Consider the following 22221-nt stretch of genomic DNA (forward strand, 5'->3'; position numbering starts at 1 on the left):
GAAATTTCTTTCACTCTGCGGGCTATTTAGGCTTCTCTTTCACTACAATGAGTCAAAGCGAGCAGGTTTTTTTAAAACATAATTTTATAGGGGCGCCTGGGTGGCTCAGTTGCTTAAGCGTCTGACTTTGGCTCAGGTCATGATCTCACCGCTCGGTTTGTGAGTTCGGAGCCTGCTTCAGATTCTGTGTCTCCCTCTCTCTCTGCCCCTCCCCCACTCACACACGCACACTCTCTCTCTGACATAAACATTACAAAAAATTTAATGTAACTTTATATTCTGTGCTTCCAGGATTCAAGAATTCATGTTTTGTTTTGTTTACACTAATTTTTTACACTTGATCTTAGCCAAAAGGCCGAGAAGCGATACACTAATTTTTTTAAAGTAATCTCTCTGCCCAACACGGGGCTCACACTCACAACCCTGAGATCAAGAGTCACATGCTCTACAGACTGAGCTGGCCAGGCACCCCGATTTTTTTTTTAATTTCTCATCAGCTCTAGACAATGCACAGCAATAAATTCTTAAAAATGTTGTTTCTCCTTTATTCCATTTTTTCCCCATTTCTGACTCCAATTAGAGAAATGTCAGACTTTCACTTTCTAGCACCATACCCATTTTCAAATTTAAAACATATTTTTCATTTCCTAGTTGGGTAATCTCTTCCCTTTTCCTTGTTTTCCTTTTCTTTGTTAACTTTTTTAAAGTGTATTTATTTATTTTGAGAGAGAGAGAGAGAGAGAGAGAGAGAGAGAGAAGATGAGCAGGGGAGGGGCAGAGAAAGAGGAGGACAGAGGATCCGAAGCAGACTCTGTGCTGACAGCAGAGAGCCCCGTGTGGGGCTTGAATTCATGACCCGTGAAATCATGACCTGAGCCAAAGTCGAGTTGAACGCTCAAGGGACTGAGCCACCCAGGCACCCCCTGGGTTTGTTTTTTTTTTTTTTTTTTTTTTTTTAAGCTTATTCACTGAGGGAGCGAGAGAGAGAACAAGCAGGCTCCATACTGCCAGCACGGAGCCCGATGCGGGGCTCGAACCCACGAACCGTGAGATGACGACCTGAGCCGAAGTGGGACGCTTCGCCCCTGAGCCCCCCAGGGGCCTCCCAACTTAAGTTCTAAAGACTGACTTCCATCTGGTTTGCGTTCTCCCTCTTGCCGGTACTCTCTCCTGCTTGCTCTGATGCAGCCAGGGCTATGTTGTGACGCACCCAAAGCGGACCACGGACCCGAGCACAGTCTCGGGCTGACAGCCTGGGAGCAACTGAACCCCGCTCACGATTACAAGAGGGAGCCTGGAAGCAAGCTTCTCTAGTTCCGCCTTCGGACGATTTCCGTGCTGGTTGACGCTTTGATTACAGCCAGCGAGAGACCCTGATGCCGGGGAGCCAGCTAAGCCACACCTGGATTCCTGATCTGCAGAAACCACGAAACAATCCGCGTGGTTTTAAGCCGCCGAGTTTTAGGGTAATTCGTCACCCAGCGTGAGAGAACTTAGACAACGTCCTTTGTTTCTCTCACCCTTTTGCGCATCGTGGTACATTAGGCACCCAACCATTCGGGGACTTGGAGTCCCGGGATCTCACATCTGTTAACCGTTGTTCCCATGGACTCTAACTTACAGTCCTTGCCTCTGTGCTGGTGGCCTTTGACTCCGAACTCCGTACTTGATATTGAGCAGAGTCCCGTGCGGAGGATTTCCTTCTGCTTCTGCAGATTTGCAGGAGTGTTACCAGCCTGGAATTAGCTCAGCGGCCCTGGGAGGCCCTTGCTTAGATGGAGAAAAAGACTCCTTTTCCAATTCCCATCGAGCTTCAGGCTCTTGGTAATGCCTATGCAGCAGTAATATACTCTTCTTTTTTGTTAATTTTTGGCTCTCTTTCTTTTTTGGGAATGGGAGGGAGGGATTCTTTTCTTTTCTTTCTTTTTTTTTTTAAGTTTAGTTATTTTGAGAGAGGAAAAAAAAAAAGCGCGAGTTGGGGAGGGGCAGAGAGCGAATCCCAAGCAGGCTCCTCACTGTCAGTGCAGAGCCCAATACAGGCTCGAACTCGTGAACCCTCAGATCAAGAGCTGAGCCGAAGTCAGAGGCTTAACTGACTGAGCCACCCAGGTGCCCTAGAAGGTGGGGGGAGGACGGTTAGGATTCTTGAAGAACCTCTCATGAGGTCTACCTCTTAAGAAACCATCAATGTTGCAAAAACAGTATTATAGCACCCAATCCATCATAATCCCAGAAGCTGAAGTCCAGGCTAAAATATCTAATTGTTTATTTATTTTTATCATTTGTAATATATGAATGGAAATGTTTAAAAAATAAGTTCGTACAGCTGATCATACATTCAGCTTATCTAAAGAAAGGTTTCCTTTTAGGGGCGCCTGGGTGGCTCAGTCGGTTGGGCGTCTGACTGTTGATTTCGGCTCAGGTCATGATCTCGCAGTTTGGAGGTTCAAGCTCTGAGTGGGCTGACAGCGTGGATCCTGCATGGGATTCTGTCTCTCCCTCTCTCTCTGCCCCTCCTCCCTCTCTGTCTCCCTCTCAAAATAAATAATAAATAAACTTAAAAGAAAAAAAAGAAAGGTTTCCTTTTAGTTGATAGGGCAGATTTTTAATTTTAGGAAGTATTTTAATCTTCTTACCTGTTGATCATTTTTCCTTTCTCCAATTTAATCTTCCTTACAATTCTATTAAAATCGAATTACACTGGCATACAAAAGATGGGAGCTGCTTTAGATGAAAAGAAATTTGAGAGATATAATGTCTAAATATGTGCTTGGTCTTTGGATTCTGATGCAAATAAAGCAAATGGAAAAGGACGTTTTGAGAGCATTGGGGAAATTTGTGGATTTACTAGTAAAAATTTTTTTTTAATGTTTATTTATTTTTGAGAGAGAGAGAGAGAGGCAGAGAGTGAGCAGGAGAGGGGCAGAGGGAAAGGGAGACACAGAATCCGAAGCAGGCTTCAGGCTCTGAGCCATCAGCACAGAGCCCGATGCGGGGCTCAAACCCACAAACCATGAGATCATGACCTGAGCCAAAGTCGGACACCTAACCAACTGAGCCACCCAGGCACCCCTTGATTGTGGATTTAGATGATACTAAGAAATGATTTTGTTTGGGGTGATAATGGCATAGTGGCTGTGTAAGAAAATGCCCGTGACTTCTTAGAGAGTTCTGCCAAGGCTGTAGAGGTAAAATGATAGGATGTTGGGGTTTTGCTTTGAAAGGCTTCAGCAAGGGGCGCCTGGGCTGGCTCAGCCAGAAGAACATGCATGCAACTCTTGATCTCGGGGTGGTGAGTTTTAATCCCATTTCAGGTGTAGAGATTACTTAAATGAAATTTTTAAAAAAAGAGTCTTCAGCAAAGAAAATAAAAGCAAAAAGTGGTGGATAAGGTAAATGTGACAAAATGGTGATACAACTGTATGTAAGAGGAACGCGCCCTTTTATTCTGAAATACGTTGCCAAATTGCACTGGAGCAAATTGTGCTGATTTACACCCCTACTAGATTTTGAGCCCAAACTCTCCCACCCTCATGGACATTATTCTTTCCAACATTAATTAGCATGACAAAGGTAGAATGCTTTTTAATTGGTGAAGATAAGCAGTTTTCAGATGTTTATTCGCCAATTTTAATTGTTTTGTGTGGGGGAAGAGCCTTCTTACCATTAAAAAAAAAGTATTTGTATTTTCCTAAGTTTTTATTGATTAGTAAGATGTATTTGTGTAGTTTTTCAGCCAACATGTATGTTACAAATGACTTGCTCAGTTTATCATATTTTTTTTCCAACTTGGTTCATGGAGACTTTTGGACAAACTGATCAATATTTTACGTTTTCTGACTCTAATGCGATGATAAACTCTTTTTCCAGCCTCCAGGATTATACAGCGTGTTTCTTTATAACTTCAGCTATTTTTAAGGTTTCATTTGTTGCATCTACTTTTTTTTTTTTTTCGCATTTACATTTTTAATCCGCCTGGAATGTATTTATGTTTTAGGCCAGTTTCTGGCTGCTCTCCCAGAAAACAACAATCAGGGGTTGCCTAGCAACCGCCACTTGGGTCGGAATTCGGCTTGAGTGGGAAGAACAGCTTCATTTCCCTCCGAGTGGACGGCAGCCTTAAGCGTTGCCTAGTAACCCTGTTTCTGAGGCTGTGATTGGAGCCTTCACGCGACCCTCCCCCTCCATCTCCTCCCGCCAGAAAAAAAAACTGAACTAGAAACCTAATCTCTCCGTTAGAAAACTAGGGCAGCGTACGCGTTGCATAGCAACCAGATCTTCTGACCCTCCCATTGAGACCAGAGTCGGAACTGGCGCCTCGCTCAAACATGGCGGCTGACGGTGCCTCTTTCAATACGTGCCACTCTCCACACTCCTGACAATGATTCAATCTCCCCCGTCAGGCTCCTGAAGGGGTTCGCTATGCGCTTCATCTCGCTCGCGGTGGGTGCGGACGAGGATGGAGGTAGAACCAACGAGCCCCGCGTGCCCCGCACAAACATGGCCGCGGGCGCGTCCAGCAGCGCCGCTGAGACGTCCGGCGCCGGTGCACGCGCGGCGCAGGCGCACTTCCGCTCTTCCCGCAGAAGCTGCGGCGGCAGCGGCGGTGGCGGCGGTGGCGGCTGCTGCGCGGGGCATGGTCCCCGGGTCGGAGGGCCCGGCCCGCGCCGGGGGCCTCGTGGCTGACGTGGTGTTTGTGATCGAGGGCACGGCCAACCTGGGGCCTTACTTCGAAGGGCTGCGCAAGCACTACCTGCTTCCGGCCATCGAGTGAGTGCCGTTTCCGCGACTCCAACCCCGCCCTCCGACTTTAGTTCTCCATAGCCTCTTGGCTTGACCCCGACCTTTTACCTCCGACCCTCACAGGTACTTTAATGGTGGTCCTCCTGCTGAGACGGACTTCGGGGGAGACGTGAGTCTTGGGACTCCTGAGTCTGAGGGAGGAGGGCGCCGGGGACCGGACGCCTGAGTCTGAGGGAGGAGGGGGCCGGGGACCGGACGCCTGAGTCTGAGGGAGGAGGGCGCCGGGGCCCGACTCCTGTGTCTGCGGGAGGTGGGGAGGTGGGGTCCCAGATGAAAAGTTTCTCTGTCCTCCTCTCCCAGTATGGGGGGACCCAGTACAGCCTCGTGGTGTTCAACACGGTGGACTGCGCTCCTGAGTCCTACGTACAGTGTCACGCTCCCACCAGCAGCGCCTATGAGTTTGTCACCTGGCTCGATGGCATTAAGTGAGCTTTTTCTTGTGCTTGGGGTGGGGAGGGCGGGGGGGACCCTGTGAGGGCCCATGAACCGATGGTGGCTTGCCTTGAGCTTCGGGAACCATCCCTTCACGCAGGGTGGCTGAACGGTCGGGGAGGGAGTTTTGTCCCTAAGTCACTTCCGTGCTGGGTTCTGTGTGCTCAGCAGTTTTGCCATCCGGTTTGGAAGTAGAGCAACCTTCCCAGTTTGGGAGGCCTGCGGAGGGCCAGCGCCCACCTGTACCGTGTGATTCTCCGCGTGGTTTCTGCTGTGTCTCATCTGTACTCCCGTCTTCCTTTTTCAGAGGGCTACCTTGAAGCCTGAGTGCAAGGCGGGCGGGACTAGGCCACGATGTAGACCCCTCTGTGCTTTGGATGGGATTTTGAATGTTCGCATTACAGGCTTTTTCGGGTGCAGACAGCCTGGGGTCACATCACAGACAAACCGCAACAGAACTCCGAGATCCGGGAGTCCCTGCTCCCTTTGTGCCTAATGTAGCTTATCTCCTATTTCTTTTATCTTAATGTTTATTTATTTATTTTGAGAGAGAGAGAACGAGGAGGGGAGGGGCAGAGAGAGAGAGAGGGAGAGAGAATCTCAAGCAGGCTCCCCACTACCAGCACAGAGCCCGATGTCGGGCTCGAACTCACAAACCGTGAGATCATGACCTGAGCCGAAATCGAGTCCGAAGCCTCACCAACGGAGCCACCCAGAGGTCCCTCTCCTATTTCTCTAAAGGGAAGACGTTGATGGTACTTGTGTTATTTGCTTATCGTATTACTTACTCTCTGTTGCGTGACAGAGCATTCCAGAACAGCGGCTTGAAACAATAAATGTTGACTACTTGATGCCATTTCTAGAAGTAAGGAATTCAGGAGTGGCTTAGCAGGATAGTTCTGGCTCAGGGTCTCATGAGGCTGCAGTCATCTGCAGGACCGGAGGAGCCATTTCAAGGTGGCTCACTGGGTGGCTGCGGCACGCGCTCCCAAAGTGGCAGCTGGCTTATCTCAGACTGAGCAAACACGACAGATCAAAGAGGAAGCTCTGAGGGTTTTTATGACCAAGTTTTGGAAGTCACACAGCATTACTTTTTGTCACGTTCTGTCCAGTTTAGAAGTCAGTCCCGTTCAGTGAGGGCGAGCGTGAAGGGAGGCGAATGCCAAGGGTATGAATACCAGGAGTGGGGGCCACTGAGGGACCTGGCTACCGTGACTTTGTAGGCATTCTCTGGGAATCACGTTGACTTGGTGACTACTTAAGACAGCACGTGGCACTTAAGTGCTTTGTTAGTTAGTGGTTGCTATTGTTTCGTGTGTCAGTTTCTTGGTTTGCGAATGGATACGGGTGATCCGTATCTCGGTGCTCCTGGGAGGATCCCAGGAGCTAATCTTTTTATTTTCTTACTTATTTTTTATTTTATTTATTTTTTTTTAAAATTTTTTTCAACGTTTTTTATTTATTTTTGGGACAGAGAGAGACAGAGCATGAACGGGGGAGGGGCAGAGAGAGAGAGGGAGACACAGAATCGGAAACAGGCTCCAGCCTCCAAGCCATCAGCCCAGAGCCTGACGCGGGGCTCGAACTCACGGACCGCGAGATCGTGACCTGGCTGAAGTCGGACGCTTAACCGACTACGCCACCCAGGCGCCCCTCTATTTTCTTACTTATTTTTTATTTTTGAGAGCAAGAGGGAGAGTGAGGTAGGGGCGGAGAGAGAGGGAGACACAGAATCTGAAGCGGGTTCCAGGCTCTGAGCTGTCAGTACGGAGCCCAACGCGGGGCTCAAACTCAGGAATGGTGAGATCGTGACCTGAGCTGAAGTTGGACACTTAACCGACCGACCGAGTCCCCCAGGGCGCTACCCAGAGCTAATCTTCATACCGTGCCTTTGTGCTGCCTGGCCCCAGCTCTGATCTGTAGTTAGTTCATTAAAGCGCACTGGCTCGTGGCTGCTGTTCTCTGCACACGTCCGTGCAGCAACTGTTTGCAGGGTGCCTGCTTTGTTCCAGGCCGTGTGTGCTGGACTGGGTGCTGCACGTTCACTGGGAAGTTGACACCCAAGTTTGACCCCTCATGGTCATCGGAGTTAGTGGTCCGGACAGAGCAGCATTTCTCAAGCTCAGTACTGTTGACGCGTTAGGTCAAATCATTCATTGTCCTGTGCCCTGCAGGCTGTTCAGTAGCCTCCCTGGCCTCTAGCCACCAGATGCCAGTAGCCACTTCCCAAGCGGTGACCAAAAAATGTCTCCAGGCATTATCAAATGTCCCCTTGGGTCAGGGTCGGGGGGCAAAATCCACTCCAGCCAAGCACTGCTGAGATAGAATGTGGTGAGGCTTGAATAATGTGACACGGGGGTCCTTGAGGCCCAAGTTCATGTCTGATGTCGCTCAAATCCCTAGCACCAAGCGCGGGGTCTGGCGCGAAGGAGGTCTAAGGAAAACCATGCGGAAAGAGTGAATGCGTGAGTGAACGTGCAGAACACACGTAACGGTCCTTAATGATTCTTCCCGGTGAGCCGTGAGCTGCGGGACTCAACTCAGATGTCCCTTCCCTGATTCTGGCAAGCCGCCAGTTGCTCCCTCCCCTGTCCCGGCCCCACGCCTTTGGACTATGCGTGTCTGGGTCCATGGTGTTCCCCTGCTTTTTGTTTCCAGCTGGGGCCTGGCACCCAGAAGGCCCCAGGAGACCATGACCGAGTAAATGAATGAGTGAAAGCCATGGAGAAGGTCATCCCCAAGAAACCAAGCCTTCTGGTGGGTGTTTAAGTGTCAGGAAAAGCAGTTAAACCCCCTTATTTAAAACTTTCCATGGTCGGGCGGGGAGGGGCACCTGGCTCAGTAGGAAGAGCATGTGACTCTTGATCTTGGGGTCGTGAGTTCAGGCCCCACGATGTGTGTGGAGACTACTTAAATAAGTAAAGACTGAAACGTTGAAAACACCAAATAAATAGATAAATCTTTCCCAAGCATCTGGAAGAGAAGAGGGAAGTCGTTTCTGAGCACATTCAGCACATATCCATGCCTCCCCCTTAATCATCTTAGAATACACTGTACTTTTAACCAAGTGAAAAAGCTTTGTATGCTGTGTGCTCACTGCGGAGTCCTCCCAGTCAGCTGATAAACATTTTAAGCCATTATCTACCGTTCGCAGCGGTCATTGTTTTACCAAGTCCTATGTAACCGTCTCGCTCTGGTTTCTGTGACGTTTCCGGGAGGTCTGGCACAGAGATCACAAAGAGAGTCAGCGGGTTTTGTTCCCACTCGGAGAGGAAATCTTATCTTCTCCCAGAATGTCCGCAACTTAAGTTACAAAGCAGGCGATGTGACTTTTGAAACGTCCTTGCTTTGGGAGGATTTATTTCTGCTGTTCCATTTCCTTTCTTTCAAGAGAGGTGGGTTTCCCCGCTCCTCCTCTGCAGCAAGCGACCCAGCATCCAAAGCAACAGAGGTAGAAAGAAAAGAGCCCTGAGCGTCTTCTCCCTAGCATCGGGACTGTCTGTCCGTGCATGCCCGCGTTCGTTCGTTCGTGCAATGGGTGTTTGTGGAGCCAACTGTCCTAGGCCGTGAGGAGTTGGGGACATGAGACGGGCCAGGTCCTGGCCCTCCAAGAGGGGGTGTTCACGTGGGGTGAGCAGCTGGGTGGGGCAAGCCTGGCCGCTGTTCGCATTCGTTCATTCCGGCCGGTACCTCCAAGGACTTACTACCCCGCGAAAGCGGGCGGTGCAGACTCGGTGTCACATCAGCAAGGGGCCTGGGAAGCAGTGCAAGTCAGCCCACCCGTGACACCGGGGCACTTGTATTTCACCTGATCTCACGGTTCGCATCGTTGAGGGGCTTGTGTGGAATGAAGGCTCGTCGTAAACCTTACGGTATTCAAAACCTGCCTTGCAAGTGGCCAGATTTTATTTCTGCCCCCTCCTCCCCCTCCGTTTTCCAGCATTTCTTGATTCCTGGGCAAAACATTCGTTACGTTATCTCTGTGAGCTGGTGACAGCTTACACTCAGGAAGGCAAAAAGCAGGTTTTAGAATCTGGAAGTGATTGGCCAGTCACGCTTTCCCTCATAAATTACTTTTTAAGTCAAGGCAAAGTTCACGTAACAGAGGCGATCACTCAAAGAAATTTTTGAAATGGCTTATTTATTTTTGAGAGTACGCAAGCGGGGTAGGGGCAGCGAGAAGGGGACAGAGGATCCTAAGCGGGCTCCATGCTGACAGCGGGGAGCCCGATGTGGGGCTCGAACCCACAAACTCTGAGATCGTGACCGGAGCCGAAGGCAGATGCTTAACCGACTGAGCCACCCAGGCGCCCCTGGGTGGCTATCTTAAAATGAACAATTCAGTGCCATTTCGTAAGTTCACACAGTGCAGCCACCACCTCTGTCTGGTCCCCAAGCATTTCTGTGCCCCTAAAAGGAGCCCTGCACGCGGGGCAGCAGTTGCTCGTATCTCCACCCCCACTGCCTTCTGGCCAGGCCCAGCCCAGGGAACTTTTGGCTCAAAAAGGCCCGTGAAAATAGTGGTTTGATTTATTCAGGAACAGAGAGCTGTGGCAGGTTGGATGTAAGGCTGGTTCATTCATTGGGATCTGCTCCAACTCTGTGGTCTCGAAAGTTCCTTTGCAGAACAGAGTGTCAGTGGTAAGGAAGAGGAGGGCTGGGAGCTGGGCGGGGGGTGGGGTGGGGTAAGGGGCAGTGCAGTGAAGGAAGGCTTCAGGCTCCGAGCACACACGGCATGGAGGGAGCAGAGGGCAGAAGCCTGAAACTGGAAAGAGAGTCGTGCAAGACCCCAGCTAAGGAGCAGGGAGCTCGAGCTGCCGTGGCTGTCGGCCTGGCTGCTGGTGCACCACTCACTGGTCCAGGAGGCATTTTCTGGGGCCCTGTGTGTCTTCAGACACCTTGGGCACGTGCTGAGATGGTTCAGGCCACCTGGTCCACATCGCTGAAGGCCGTCCTGGCTCTGGGTGTGCCACGGAGGGAAGCTTTGTCGGTCGCAGTATCCAGTGACGTGGGATATGATTGCGGGGTGCGGCGGCGCTAAAGTCAGGTGGCAGGTGAGTCAGTCTTCCTGGAGGAGGGGATTCTGGGCTGGAGGCGGAGGGGTCATAGGATAGATAAGCAGGGATTTTCCTCCCGGGCCAGAAGAGGACTGGCACGTGGCCATGGGGCGGTGGGTAGCGCAGGCAGAGGACTGGTTATGTGGCAGATTGCGGAGGCCAGGGACACGTGAGACATTCTGGAAGACGTACCTACAGAAGGATGGAGCAGGTAGTTGGGCAGAGTCCGGGGCACAGAGGGCCCCGGATGCCCAGGTAAGAGCTTGGCTTTATTCTGGCCCTAATGGACATGGTTGGATCGGTAGCTGTTTGTTTTCAATTTTTTTTTTTTTTTTTAAATTTTAAGTAAACTATGCCACACATGGAGCTCGAACTCCAGCCCCAAGATCAAGCATTGCATCCTCTACTCATTGAGCCAGCCAGGCCCCCATGGCCATTCAGGCCCCCCCCCCCCATTTTAAAGAGAGAGGGAGAGAGAGCACCTGCGTGCACAGAGGAGGGGCAGAGGGAGAGAGAGAGAATCTTAAGCAGGTTCCACACTCAGTGCAGAGCCCGACACAGGACTCCATCCCATGACCCTGGGATCATGACCTGAACTGAAACCGAGTTGGACTCTCAGGGTCGCCTGGGTGGCTCAATCGGTTCAAGTGTCTGCCTCTTGGTTTTGGCTCAGGTCTTGACCTCACAGTTTGTGAGTTTGAGCCCCAAGTTGGGCTCTATGCTGACAGTACGGAGCCTGGTTGGGATTCTCTCTGTCTGCCCTCTCTTCTCTCTCTCTCAAAAATAAACATTAAAAAAAAAAAAGAGTCTGACACTCAACTGAGCCATCCAGGTGTCCCCCCGACAATTCGTTTTTAACTCATGTTTTCCAATGTCTCCCTCATGTCAGACTTGGGGGGGCGGGGGGGGGGGGTAAGAGAGGACTCAGACGTGTGCACGTGTGGCCCCAGTGCAGGGGCCACACAATTCAAGGGGACAGAGCCCTCAAAGCTCCCAGAGAGGGGCCCTACCTGCACAAACGTTCCCTGTGGCAGAGTCAGCCTCACAGCCATGTGACCTGAAGAATCGTGACAACAGCCTCACACAGATAGAGGCTTTCCCTATGCCGTGCCCCATGGGGGATGGGCTCTGGTGACCTGTCTCCATGTCAGATGCAAGAGAAACCCAGGTCTGTGTATTAGTTTCCTGGGGCTGCCATAATGAAGCAGTAAAAACGGGTTGGCTTAGAGCCACAGAAAGGTAGTGACCCACAGTTCAGGAGCCAGAAGTCTGCGATCAGGGTTTGGGGCAGGGCCGTGCTCCCTCTGGAGCCTGTAGGGGAAGATCCTTCCTTGCCTCTTCCAGGGTCTGGTGTCCCCAGGCGGTCCTTGGCTTGTGATTGTGCGCCTCCAGTCTCCACATGGCATTCTCCCCGTATTTCTGCGTTGTCTTTCCTCTGAGCATGTCTGTCTCCGTGTCTACGTTTCCCTGTTTTGACCATAAGGACGTGGGTCATACCGGATTAGGGCCCACCCTTGGGCCTTGGCATAGTCTGTAGCTTCTGTAGACGCCCTGTTTCCAAATAAGGGCACATTCTGAGCTACTGGGGTTAGGGTTTCCGTATCTCTTGTGGAGGGGGACGGACACAGGTCAGCCTTCGATGCTGGGAGGACAGCGGAGGCCCCCATATTGGGCTGGTGGGGGGCATGGGCTGGGGCCAGGGCTGGCTTTAAAGAGGGAACAGATGGCCCAGAGGGGAGGTGTGCGGGGATGGGGACACAGTACGGGATCATAGGCCTGGTGTCCGGGGCCTTTCCCCGTTCTGTCCTCTGACAGGGCCTCTTGCGAGAGGGCCTCCCTCACAGGAGATGACGGGCGGCCCCCGTCCTCACTCTGGGCCCGGCACTGTGTCAGCGCCGGGGATAGAGCAGGGAGTGCGAGTGTCCCTGCGTGGTGGAGCGTGGAGAGGAGGGCGACACGCAGGTGCAGCCTCTGCAGGCGTGGCCTGGGGGCTGGGAGGCGGCAGCCCTGGGGGCCGCCGGGCACCCCCACCCCCTGGGGCTGACGGCCTGGCCTCCTGCAGGTTCATGGGCGGGGGAGGCGAGACCTGCAGCCTCATCGCCGAAGGCCTCAGCACCGCCCTGCAGCTATTCGATGACTTCAAGAAGATGCGGGAGCAGATGTGAGTGTGGCCCGCATGTGGGGTCCACGTGGGGCCCAGGTGGCCCTTTCTACCCGGCTGGGAACTCTGGCTCGTGACTCCGCCCACTGCCTCACCCTGGGGGAGCTGGTGGGCCCTGAGCGCTGAGCGCTGGGGGTGGCAGGCGGGACGTGGGAGGCGTCCCCTGGCCCGTGGCCGGTCTCAGTGTCCTCACTGGGAAGAGCAGCCTGCCGCGGGTCCGTCCCCTGCTTCCCCCGCCAGCCGGGCAACCTAGAGGGAGTCAGAAACCTCTCTGGGCCTCCGTGTTTTCAGCCGTAAAGTGGGGCTTTTACTCCCGACTCGCGGCTCTGCCGGTGCCGGGTCTGTCCCTTCTCAGGGCCCCCGTTCTTCCCGGCTCCACATCTTTCCTTATCCCTGGCAGTGGCCAGACACACCGCGTCTGCCTCCTCATCTGTAACTCGCCCCCTTACCTGCTGCCCGCCGTCGAGAGCACCACGTACTCTGGGTACACGACGGAGAGTCTCGTGCAGAAGATCGGGGAGGTGAGGACCCTTGAGTCTGACGGAGGGGCAGAGGGTGGAGTCCCAGAGCTGAGGGAGGAGAGCGCCGGGGCCCGGACTCCTGCGTCAGAGTGGCCAGCTCTGCTGACCCCTTTTGGAAGAGCTATAACCCAGAATGCCCTGGGGCAGCACCTCCGGGTCTCGTGGTCACTGGTCTCAGAGCCCGATGGGAATTTGGGTTTAGGGCCCAGCAGGTGCAGTTACCTGGGGGTTGGCCCCCGGGCCCCCACCCCGACCACTCATCCCTTCTCCCGCAGCAAGGGATCCACTTCTCCATCGTGTCTCCCCGGAAGCTGCCTGCCCTGAGGCTTCTGTTCGAGAAGGCGGCTCCCCCGGCCATGCTGGAGCCGCTGCAGCCACCGACGGATGTGAGCCAGGACCCCCGGCACATGGTGCTGGTGCGGGGGCTGGTGCTGCCGGGTGAGGCCCAGCTGCCGGTGGGACGGTGGGGGGCAGCCCCCCACCATGCTCCCTCTGACTCAGATTTCTCTCCCTTCTCTCGAACCCCTTCTCACGGGGCTTGGTCGTCCATCCTTCACTCTCAGTTGGGGGTGGCTCAGCCCCAGGCCCCCTCCAGCCAAAGCAGCCTGTGCCCCTGCCTCCAGCTCCACCCTCAGGCGCCTCGCTCTCAGCAGCCCCCCAGCAGCCTCTGCCCCCGGTCCCCCAGCAGTACCAGGTATGGATGTTGCCAGGAAGGGGACACGTTCCTGGGGGCCTAGCGGGAGCTCTGGCCTCTCGGGAGAGACCTAGCAGGATGTTGGGGCTTGTGGGGTGATGGGAGTCTCCACGGGGACACCAGGGTGGGTGGGACTCTCGGGCCGGAGAGTCACGTCCCCGTGGCGTGATGGCAGCCGTGAGCTCCTGCTGCGTTGTAGCTGGCGTAGCTGTGCCTTGTGGGGGCACGGTGGCATGACCCCATGGGGCACCAAGACTGGGGGGCGTGGCCCTCATCACCTTCTCCCCACCCAGGTCCCTGGGAACCTGAGCGCAGCTCAGGTGGCTGCCCAGAATGCGGTGGAAGCCGCCAAGAACCAGAAGGCTGGGCTGGGCCCACGCTGTGAGTCCTGGGGCCGGGCTGCGGGGTGGGCTGGGGTCAGCCAGGCCTCTCTGCACAACGGTCCCCACCTCTTCTCTTGGTCTCTCCCACAGTCTCACCCATTAACCCTCTCCAGCAAGCTGCTCCAGGAGTGGGTCCCCCCTTCAGCCAGGCACCGGCCCCACCACTACCCCCGGGGCCCCCTGGCGCCCCCAAGCCACCCCCTGCTTCCCAGGCCAGCCTGGTCTCCACCGTGGCTCCCGGCCCGGGCCTGGCCCCGCCCGCACAACCTGGGGCACCGTCCATGGTAGGTGCTCTCACGCCTGCCCCACCGCCCTGCTCCTTCCAGCCGCTAACAGAGCAGAGGCCGAGCAGCTCGCCTTCCCGAGGAGGGTGTGAGGGCACATGGGTCTTGTTCTGAGTCTTCGGGTTCACGGGGCTTGTGCCACCGATGACCGAGACTGGAAGGTGTGGGGACGGAATCGTGGGTGGGGCTTTGGCTCCTGGAGGGGGAGAGCGGCTGAGGACTCTAAGGGATACCGGAGTCAGGGCATCATGGGCATTCAGTCCTCAAATCCTACAGAGGTTTATGGTCCTAGGGACCATCGAGTCCTTGAGAAGGGAACCTGCGTTCCGTTCTTCCCGCCGGTCTGTCTGTGCCTCCGGTTGTGCCTCCCGGGAGACCCTCTGACCCTACTCTGTTGTCCTCCCTCCCCCCTCTGGCAGGCGGGCACAGTGGCCCCAGGCGGGGTGAGCGGCCCTTCCCCAGCCCAGCTGGGGGCCCCGGCCCTCGGTGGGCAGCAGTCAGTCTCCAACAAACTCCTGGCCTGGAGCGGGGTCCTTGAGTGGCAGGAGGTGAGTAGCACGAGGAGCCAAGTGGCTTTCGTGGCCCGTTAGGACATGGGACTGGGCCGGGGTCCCTATGGGGCCGTAGGACTTGTCCTGAGGAGGGAAGCCTGGGACTTTTCACTCGGGGTTTGGGACTAGGGAGGTAGTGAGAACTGTGTCGCAGGTGAAGAACCAAGAAGTCTTAGGTTCAGGGTCGGGACGGATTCAGGAGATCATGGCGTCCAGAGCTTGTGGGATTGGTGGTCTGGAGGAGGGGCCCAGGGCTCGTGGGACTTACACCAGGGGAGCCTATGTGCTCTGGGGCTCCCAGCCTAGGGCAGGAGACGTTGAGGGGACTGGGGTTCGGGGCCCCTTGCGCCGTGACGCGTGCCACTTTTCCGCTCAGAAGCCCAAACCCGCCTCGGTGGACGCCAACACCAAGCTGACGCGGTCGCTGCCGTGCCAGGTCTACGTGAATCACGGCGAGAACTTGTAGGTGCCTGTGGGGGTGGGGGCTGGGTGGCCCGGGGCGTGCGCCACCCTCCTGACACCTCTCCTGTGCGGCCCCAGGAAGACCGAGCAGTGGCCCCAGAAGCTCATCATGCAGCTCATCCCGCAGCAGCTGCTGGTGAGTGGCTCGTGAGAACGCCGCCGGCCCCTGCCCTCGTCCCTTCCCCGACCCCTGCCGTTCCCTTCCCCACTCGGCGTGCCGACTGGCCCGTGTCTCCCCCAGACCACCCTGGGCCCTTTGTTCCGGAACTCAAGGATGGTGCAGTTCCATTTCACCAACAAGGACCTGGAATCCCTGAAAGGCCTCTACCGGATCATGGGCAACGGCTTTGTGAGTCCGCGTCTGGGCGGGACCCGGGCACCTGTAGGGCTTCTAGAACCTGGTGGGGCGAGGGGCCCCCTCCTCCTGCTCCTCCTTGTGGGGAGGCGACTGCTTCATCGTCCTCCACCAGGCCGGCTGCGTGCACTTCCCCCACACGGCGCCCTGCGAGGTGCGCGTGCTCATGCTCCTGTACTCGTCCAAGAAGAAGATCTTCATGGGCCTCATCCCCTACGACCAGAGCGGCTTCGTCAACGGCATCCGGCAGGTCATTACCAACCACAAGCAGGTCCAGCAGCAGAAGCTGGAGCAGCAGCGCGGGGTGAGTGACCCCGGCCCCCGGCACCCCCCTCCGCCCCCCCCACGGCTGCCTGCCCCCACTGAGCGTCCGGCCAGACCCCCGGCATCCCTCCCGGGCTCCACTGCCAGTGCCCACTGTTCCCCAAGACATGGCCGCCCGAGTTCAGTTCCATCCCCACGGTTTCTTGTGATCTTTGTACCATTTTCCGTGTCTGTGTCAGATCTCTGAGACCGCCCCCTCTTGGGGACTGGGGAAAGTACGGTTTAGTTCCCAGACCGCCCACTCCCAAAGAACGTTCCTAGCTCCTCACAGGTTCCCCTTCAGGGCTCACAATGCTCCTCCCCACCCCAGATGCGGGACCCCCCACTCCCACCCCCAGTCACTGACCTGCTCCCTGTCCCACACAGATGGGGGCACAGCAGGCACCCCCCGGGCTGGGCCCCATTCTGGAGGACCAGGCGAGACCCTCACAGAATCTGGTGAGGAGAGGGCTGATGGGGTCAGGGCCAGGGAGGGGAGACCCCAAAGGACACTGTCATTTTGACCTGACCTCGGAGGCCAAAGAGTGTGGGGACTCTGCCTTGTCCCTCACCCCCATCTCTTCCCACCAGCTCCAGCTCCGCCCACCACAGCCCCAGCCTCAGGGCACCGTGGGGGCCTCTGCGGCCTCGGGACAGCCCCAGCCCCAGGGTGCCGCCCAGGCCCCCCCGGGCGCCCCCCAAGGCCCTCCTGGAGCAGCCCCCGGCCCCCCCCCTCCTGGACCCATCCTTCGGCCTCAGAACCCTGGGGCCAACCCCCAACTGCGGAGTCTTCTCCTCAACCCACCGCCGGTGAGATTTAGGGGTGGGGGGCGGATGGGAGCCACAGGGCCTGGGCCCCGGGCCCTGATGTTTCTGGTCCTTTTGTTTGGGAGGAAGGAGGTTGGCTATGATCAGAGGGTGTGAACAGGCCCCGGGCAGGCCGGCTCTTCTGTGTGTCTTACATGGGCTTCTTTTAAGATTCCTTTGAAGAAAGACCACCCCTGACCCCCAGCCACTGGATGAGATGTTCTCTGGGCAACTTCTGTGCTAGAGGCTGCTTGGTGGGGCGGGGGGCTCTCTGCTGGGGTCTTCTGAGCCACTTTCTTTGATCTCCCAGCCCCAGACTGGCGTGCCCCCACCCCAAGCCTCCCTCCACCATCTCCAGCCACCAGGGGCTCCTGCACTGCTGCCCCCACCACACCAGGGCCTGGGGCAACCCCAGCTGGGGCCCCCCCTCCTGCACCCACCACCCGCCCAGTCCTGGCCCGCACAGCTTCCCCCAAGAGCTCCATTGCCAGGTAAGGAGGTCCCTGGGGAGGGCAGGGGTCTGGACCAGGTATCCCAGCAGCCCCTGGCTAGAGCCTCAAGACCAAGGGCTCCTGGGAAGTGAAGTCCTGGATTCAAGAATGGAAGCTGGTTCCCCTTGGTTCTTGGGAGGCTCTGAGGGCTTCTGGAGAATACAGCCCAGGGGATCAAGACCTAGTGGGACAAGAGCTCTTTCCGTGATTCCTTTCCTGCGTGTCCTGGGGCTGAAGGGAAGCATAGTCTTAGGGCCAGAGAAGTAGTTGGGGGGATGGCCTTGTAAAGGCTCATGGGAATCAGTACATTTGTGCCCTGACGGGGCCAGAAGGTGCCTCTGATGGGTCCCCCTGGGGCTTCCTAGAAAAGTCATTACCTTGGGCTCCTAGAGGAAGAGGGAGGAAGCAGGCCCAGGGCCCTTCAGGGCCCCAGGGACTACTGGGAGATGCAGTCCCTTCCCCACTGCCCCCCAGGTCAGATGCTGCTGAGCGGGGGTCCCCGGGGCCCGGTTCCTCAGCCGGGCCTGCAGCCCAGCGTCATGGAGGACGACATCCTCATGGATCTCATCTGAATCCCCGACACCCAATAAAGTTCCTTTTAACACACGCCCCGGCTCCCGTCACTGACGTCCCCCAGGACTGGGCAGGAGGACACCTGGGGGGAGACCTCTCTGTCCTTGTTCTCGCTTCAGCAGATGTCCCTGAGGTTCCGGGCTGGTGACGCCAGGGCCTCAGCAGTGAGTCAGGCAGTCTGGTGCAGCCTGGCTTGGGGGGGACACGGAGGCAGGCAGGCACAGCTCACAGGACTGCGTGCCCTCGTGGAGGTAGGGCGGGGACTGTGTGGGCCCGGAAGAGGCCTCTGAGCTGGCCGGGCTCAGCAGTCTTGGGAGAGAAGCAGGAGTCAACGAGGCTGGGGAGGAAGGAGGCCAATGGTGATCGAGGTGCGGGGACAGTGGGAATGAACGCACGAAAGCAGGAGAAAGCTTGGGATGTTCAGAGACACGAGTCCGGCCTGAGGAAGGAAGGGCCTAGAGAGGTGGGCAGGTGCCGGGTTGGGAGGAGGCCCAGGCTCCACATGGGGTGACTCGAGGTTTGTCCTGGGGACTCAGAAGAGCCACAGGAGGCCACATGCAGGGAGCAGGCCGGGGTCAGGCCACTGTGAGAAAGGGCCTCTGGGTCGTGGAGTGTGACAGGGCAATCAATACCAGGCCAGGAACGCAGGGAGGAGGCTAGGGTAGTGGCCTCAGGGGGAGAGAGGCCAGTGGAGGGGCTGGGACTGAGTCAGAGGGCCAGCAGGGTGGGTCTGGGGACTGGCATGCCATGTGAAGGAAGTAGGGGTGAAGGGGTGGTGGAGTGGGCTTCGGGCCCAGGGGTGCCGTTAGATGGGGGAACCTCCCTGAGTGAGGGAAGCGGGAGGAACCAGTAGTGAGCGCTGACGGGTCCAGGGAATGTCCAAGGCACAGGTGACGTGTTGGGAGTTCAGGATGTGTTCTTAGGGGACGGTGTATGTTTGATTGTTGAAGCCACAGGAGCGGACAGGGTCACATATGAGGAGAGGGCCAGCCCTGGGTCCCAGTTAGAGCCTGACCTCCCAGGGCTTTAGACGGGGTGGACGGTGCCTGTCCCGGAGAGGGAAAACGTGGCAGGGTACAGGTTTGGAATGTGGTGAGGCAAGAGCCCTAAAGAGCGCCCTCAGGCGCCCAGGGGCAGCTGGGTACAGACACGATCTGGAGTACGAGGGTGGCCCAGCATGGAGGCAGAGAGTTCACAGCCTGTTGTCAGACTCTAGACTAGCGTTGCTCAGAACGTGGTCCGTGCCTGGACCACCAGCATCCGTGTGGTTTGGGACGCTGGTGAACATCAGATTCCTGGGCCCTGTCCTAGGAGAGAGGTTGCGATCTGGTGGCCCGTGGGCCACTCTGCAGATGAGTTTTGTTTGGCCTTCCCTGTGTTAGCATACGTAGCATTTTTTTCCTAACGAGTTAGTCGTAAAAATCGGGATAATTCACACACACACACACACACACACTCAAACACACACACACTCACACACAATCTACCGCCTTGGCTCCTCTTGACAAGTCAGAAGTTCTGGCACCTCGGGCCCGCCCTCCTGCCTAGCAACAATGGGCTGGAGCTGCCCCCATCAATGGGGCGTGTGCTCTCTGGTTCGCCACAGTCCCCACCACTCCTGTTTGGCTCCCACCGCGAGGCAGAGGGTCATTCGTTGCCTTTGGGCTTACGCTGTGGTTGTTCCCGGGGTAGTGATCAGAGGAGAGTGAAACCTTTCTTGTACCCATGTCTCTATCAAAAGTGGCAAAACGAAAGAGAGACCGAGAGGGCCACGTGTTTCGAGAAAAATGGGAGCGAGCCTATTTCTTTGTGGAAGTGAAGAGTATGCCTATGTGCTTAATATGCAAAAAAATCGTATCTGTGTTGAAAGAATACAACCTGAGACGTCATTATGAATCCAAGCACAGTAAGAGCTTCGACCAGTACACAGAACAGACGCGAGACGCGATACTCAATGAACTGAAAAAGGGCCTCAAACGTCAGTAGGGTTTGCTTCGGAAAGAAAGCAGGTCATAGACGCGGCGTGGCCGCGAGACACAGTTCCAGAGTAGTGAGAAAAGAACTTCCCCGGGCATTATAAACTCCACAGACGGCGAGTTTATAAAGGAGCGGGATGACGCATCCCGGACAGAAACACACGCCAGTCGAGACTGTCACTTCAGCCAAACGGACATTTGTGTCGCGCCGTGAGTCGAAGATAAACCAGAGGATTTCCAAGTCCGGTCGCTTGAAAGAGTCCGATCATTTGTGGCCTTTTCTGTCGTCGCTCACGAACTACTACTGCCAGCCGGTTAGCTTTATTTATTTGTGGTGTTGAGGATTTTGACGTGACCGAAGAAACCTGTGACACGGTGCCGAGGCAGGCCCGGCACTGGGAGCTGAGCTATTTTTTATGTACCGAGAGAAATGACGAGCCTCACGTAGACTGGCGAGAATTCCTAAGCGCGGCGGCAGACAGGTGCGGTAACCTAATGACCTGTGTCCCGGGGAGGGGGTGGGCATTGTCAGGACTCCTCAGTCCCAGGGGGCAACATCTGGCCAGGACGCAAGCCGGCTCGTTGCTTCAATTGCCAGGAATCGAGTCGCGTTCAGAAAGTACCCGGAACACACCGCGGACATCCTCGACACGACACCCGACCTTTAACCGTGGGCAGGTTGAATGTGAACTTGATTGATGTATTTTCCAGAAGCACTGTGACCTGGTCGTCACGTGATGGTATGGAAGGAACCTGAACAGTTGAAATCTGTCCCCTCGGTTCCTTTCCAATGAGGCGAAGGCCACACCCCCTGAGAAGGTCGGTCAAAGACTTGCGGTGGAGGTCACAACCCCTCTGAACACTGTTTCTCTGCAAAGACGTTCACAAACAGCTACTTGAATGTATGATCGTGTTTGCTCCGTCCCGGCAAAGATGGGGAAGCCGTCGGCAAGGAGTATTTTTCCTTTGCCACGGTTGGGTTTCCAGAAGCGAAAGACGCGGCCTGGACCGCATTCACCCAGACTGTGGGCTTCAAGACCAAATTCCCCTAAAGGCTCTCTGCATCCAGACTTTGTGAAAAGGAACTAACACTGTCCGGTTGGCCTTTGCGGGTTGCTGTCGATCGTGTGAATGCAGACCCGAGCAGTTGCTGAACCACAGTGCAATAGGGTGCTGGTTTCCTAGATGTGATTCTGGTGAAGATCACAGCCGTACAACTCTCCCCAGTAGTTGTTTTGAGTCTCTGTGTCTGGAAGTACCCACGCCGGCGAACGGCTGTTTTCCGTTACAAAACTGAATCGAGCGAAACACCGTTCCCAGTTCAGGATTCAGGGTTGAATTCTAAACTGCCCGTCCCGTCCCACCGTGACATCCAAAGGCCTGACGTTGATCTCTCGGTGCGGAAGGGATGATGTCAGCCTTTGGCTTCAAATCAAAGGAGCAACAGAAGTAACGAAAGAGAAAATTTTAATAATTAAATATTTCTATTTTTCAATCTGTATTTTTTCAATTTTGAATCTGAAATATGAACGCCAGTATCACACATGTTTGTATTGTGTTCCGTGCATTCGTCATCGTTCAGTAAAGATACAATTTGATGATATTTCTGGCCGTCGACTTTTGTCATGCCTGGCTAGTTCACTCATTTATGTGGCCCGCCTGGCCCCCGTAGGCATTTGAGTTGACCGTCCTGCCCTGGCTCTGCTGAGTGAAATCTGGGGGAGGGAGGGAGGCTGGGAATCGGCCACCTTTGAACGAGCTCCCTGGGTGACTGTCCTGCAGACGAAAGGTGGAGTGGGAGACGCCGGTGGTAGTTGAAGGGCAAGCGGGTGACGTTTCCCAGGCAGCGTGTGTAGCAGGGGCTTTTGAAAACTCAGATGGCTTCAGGGACCAGGCAGGTGATGGAAATGCGTGAAGCGGACGGGTGGAAGACAATAGGGAGTGACGGGGACCGTGGCGAACTTGTCGAGTGCTTGCCCCACCTAACGGCACTCAAATTGCAACCAAAAACACTGTGAGGACCAAACAAAATCCGCTTGTGGGTCTGACGAGGCCACCGGGCCGCCATTTTGCGACCTCTGGAAGGAGGAGAAGACACGGGGACAAGGACAGCCCTGGGACAGAACCACACGTCAGGTTGGGCAGGGAGCCAGGAGGCAGGAGGACGAGGCGAGTGTCGTGGAAGCGGAGTGTTTCCAGGAGGGCGCGATCGCCACGTTGGCCGCAGAGAGACCAGGAGGGAGCAGCCGGCGCTGTTTCCACCTGGCCGAATAGCCCTGCAGGTTGGGGTCCGGGAGAAACCGATCGAAGAGAAACGTTTCCAGTCGCTCGTTTGTCCGTGTCTGGCCAGCGAGGGCCTCTCGACCTC

The 22221-nt window shown here is 55.8% G+C and overlaps 1 protein-coding gene across 6 annotated transcripts; it reads left to right on the forward strand.

Annotated features, from left to right (window-relative positions):
• Positions 1–4568: 4568 nt before the first annotated feature.
• Positions 4569–21456, forward strand: MED25 (mediator complex subunit 25). Of its 6 annotated transcripts, none has more exons than XM_053905646.1 (18): positions 4569–4770; positions 4867–4912; positions 5104–5228; positions 12355–12453; positions 12809–12974; positions 13250–13412; positions 13538–13668; positions 13962–14049; positions 14142–14335; positions 14755–14883; positions 15263–15348; positions 15427–15484; positions 15590–15697; positions 15819–16007; positions 16394–16465; positions 16598–16816; positions 17124–17304; positions 19619–21456. In XM_053905646.1, the coding sequence occupies exons 1-18, from the start codon at positions 4637–4639 to the stop codon at positions 19861–19863; spliced, it is 2433 nt and encodes an 810-aa protein (XP_053761621.1). In that variant the 5' UTR covers positions 4569–4636; the 3' UTR covers positions 19864–21456. The 6 variants fall into 6 exon arrangements, with proteins under 6 accessions (XP_053761621.1, XP_053761624.1, XP_053761623.1 ...); XM_053905648.1 differs by having other exon boundaries at positions 4570–4770; positions 12854–12974; XM_053905650.1 differs by lacking the exon at positions 19619–21456 and adding an exon at positions 17779–17911 and having other exon boundaries at positions 4571–4770.
• Positions 21457–22221: the final 765 nt, after the last annotated feature.

This window comes from Panthera pardus, unplaced genomic scaffold (genome assembly GCF_024362965.1).
Source record: "Panthera pardus isolate Hobbes unplaced genomic scaffold, ASM2436296v1 HiC_scaffold_18, whole genome shotgun sequence".
Lineage (NCBI taxonomy): Eukaryota > Metazoa > Chordata > Mammalia > Carnivora > Felidae > Panthera > Panthera pardus.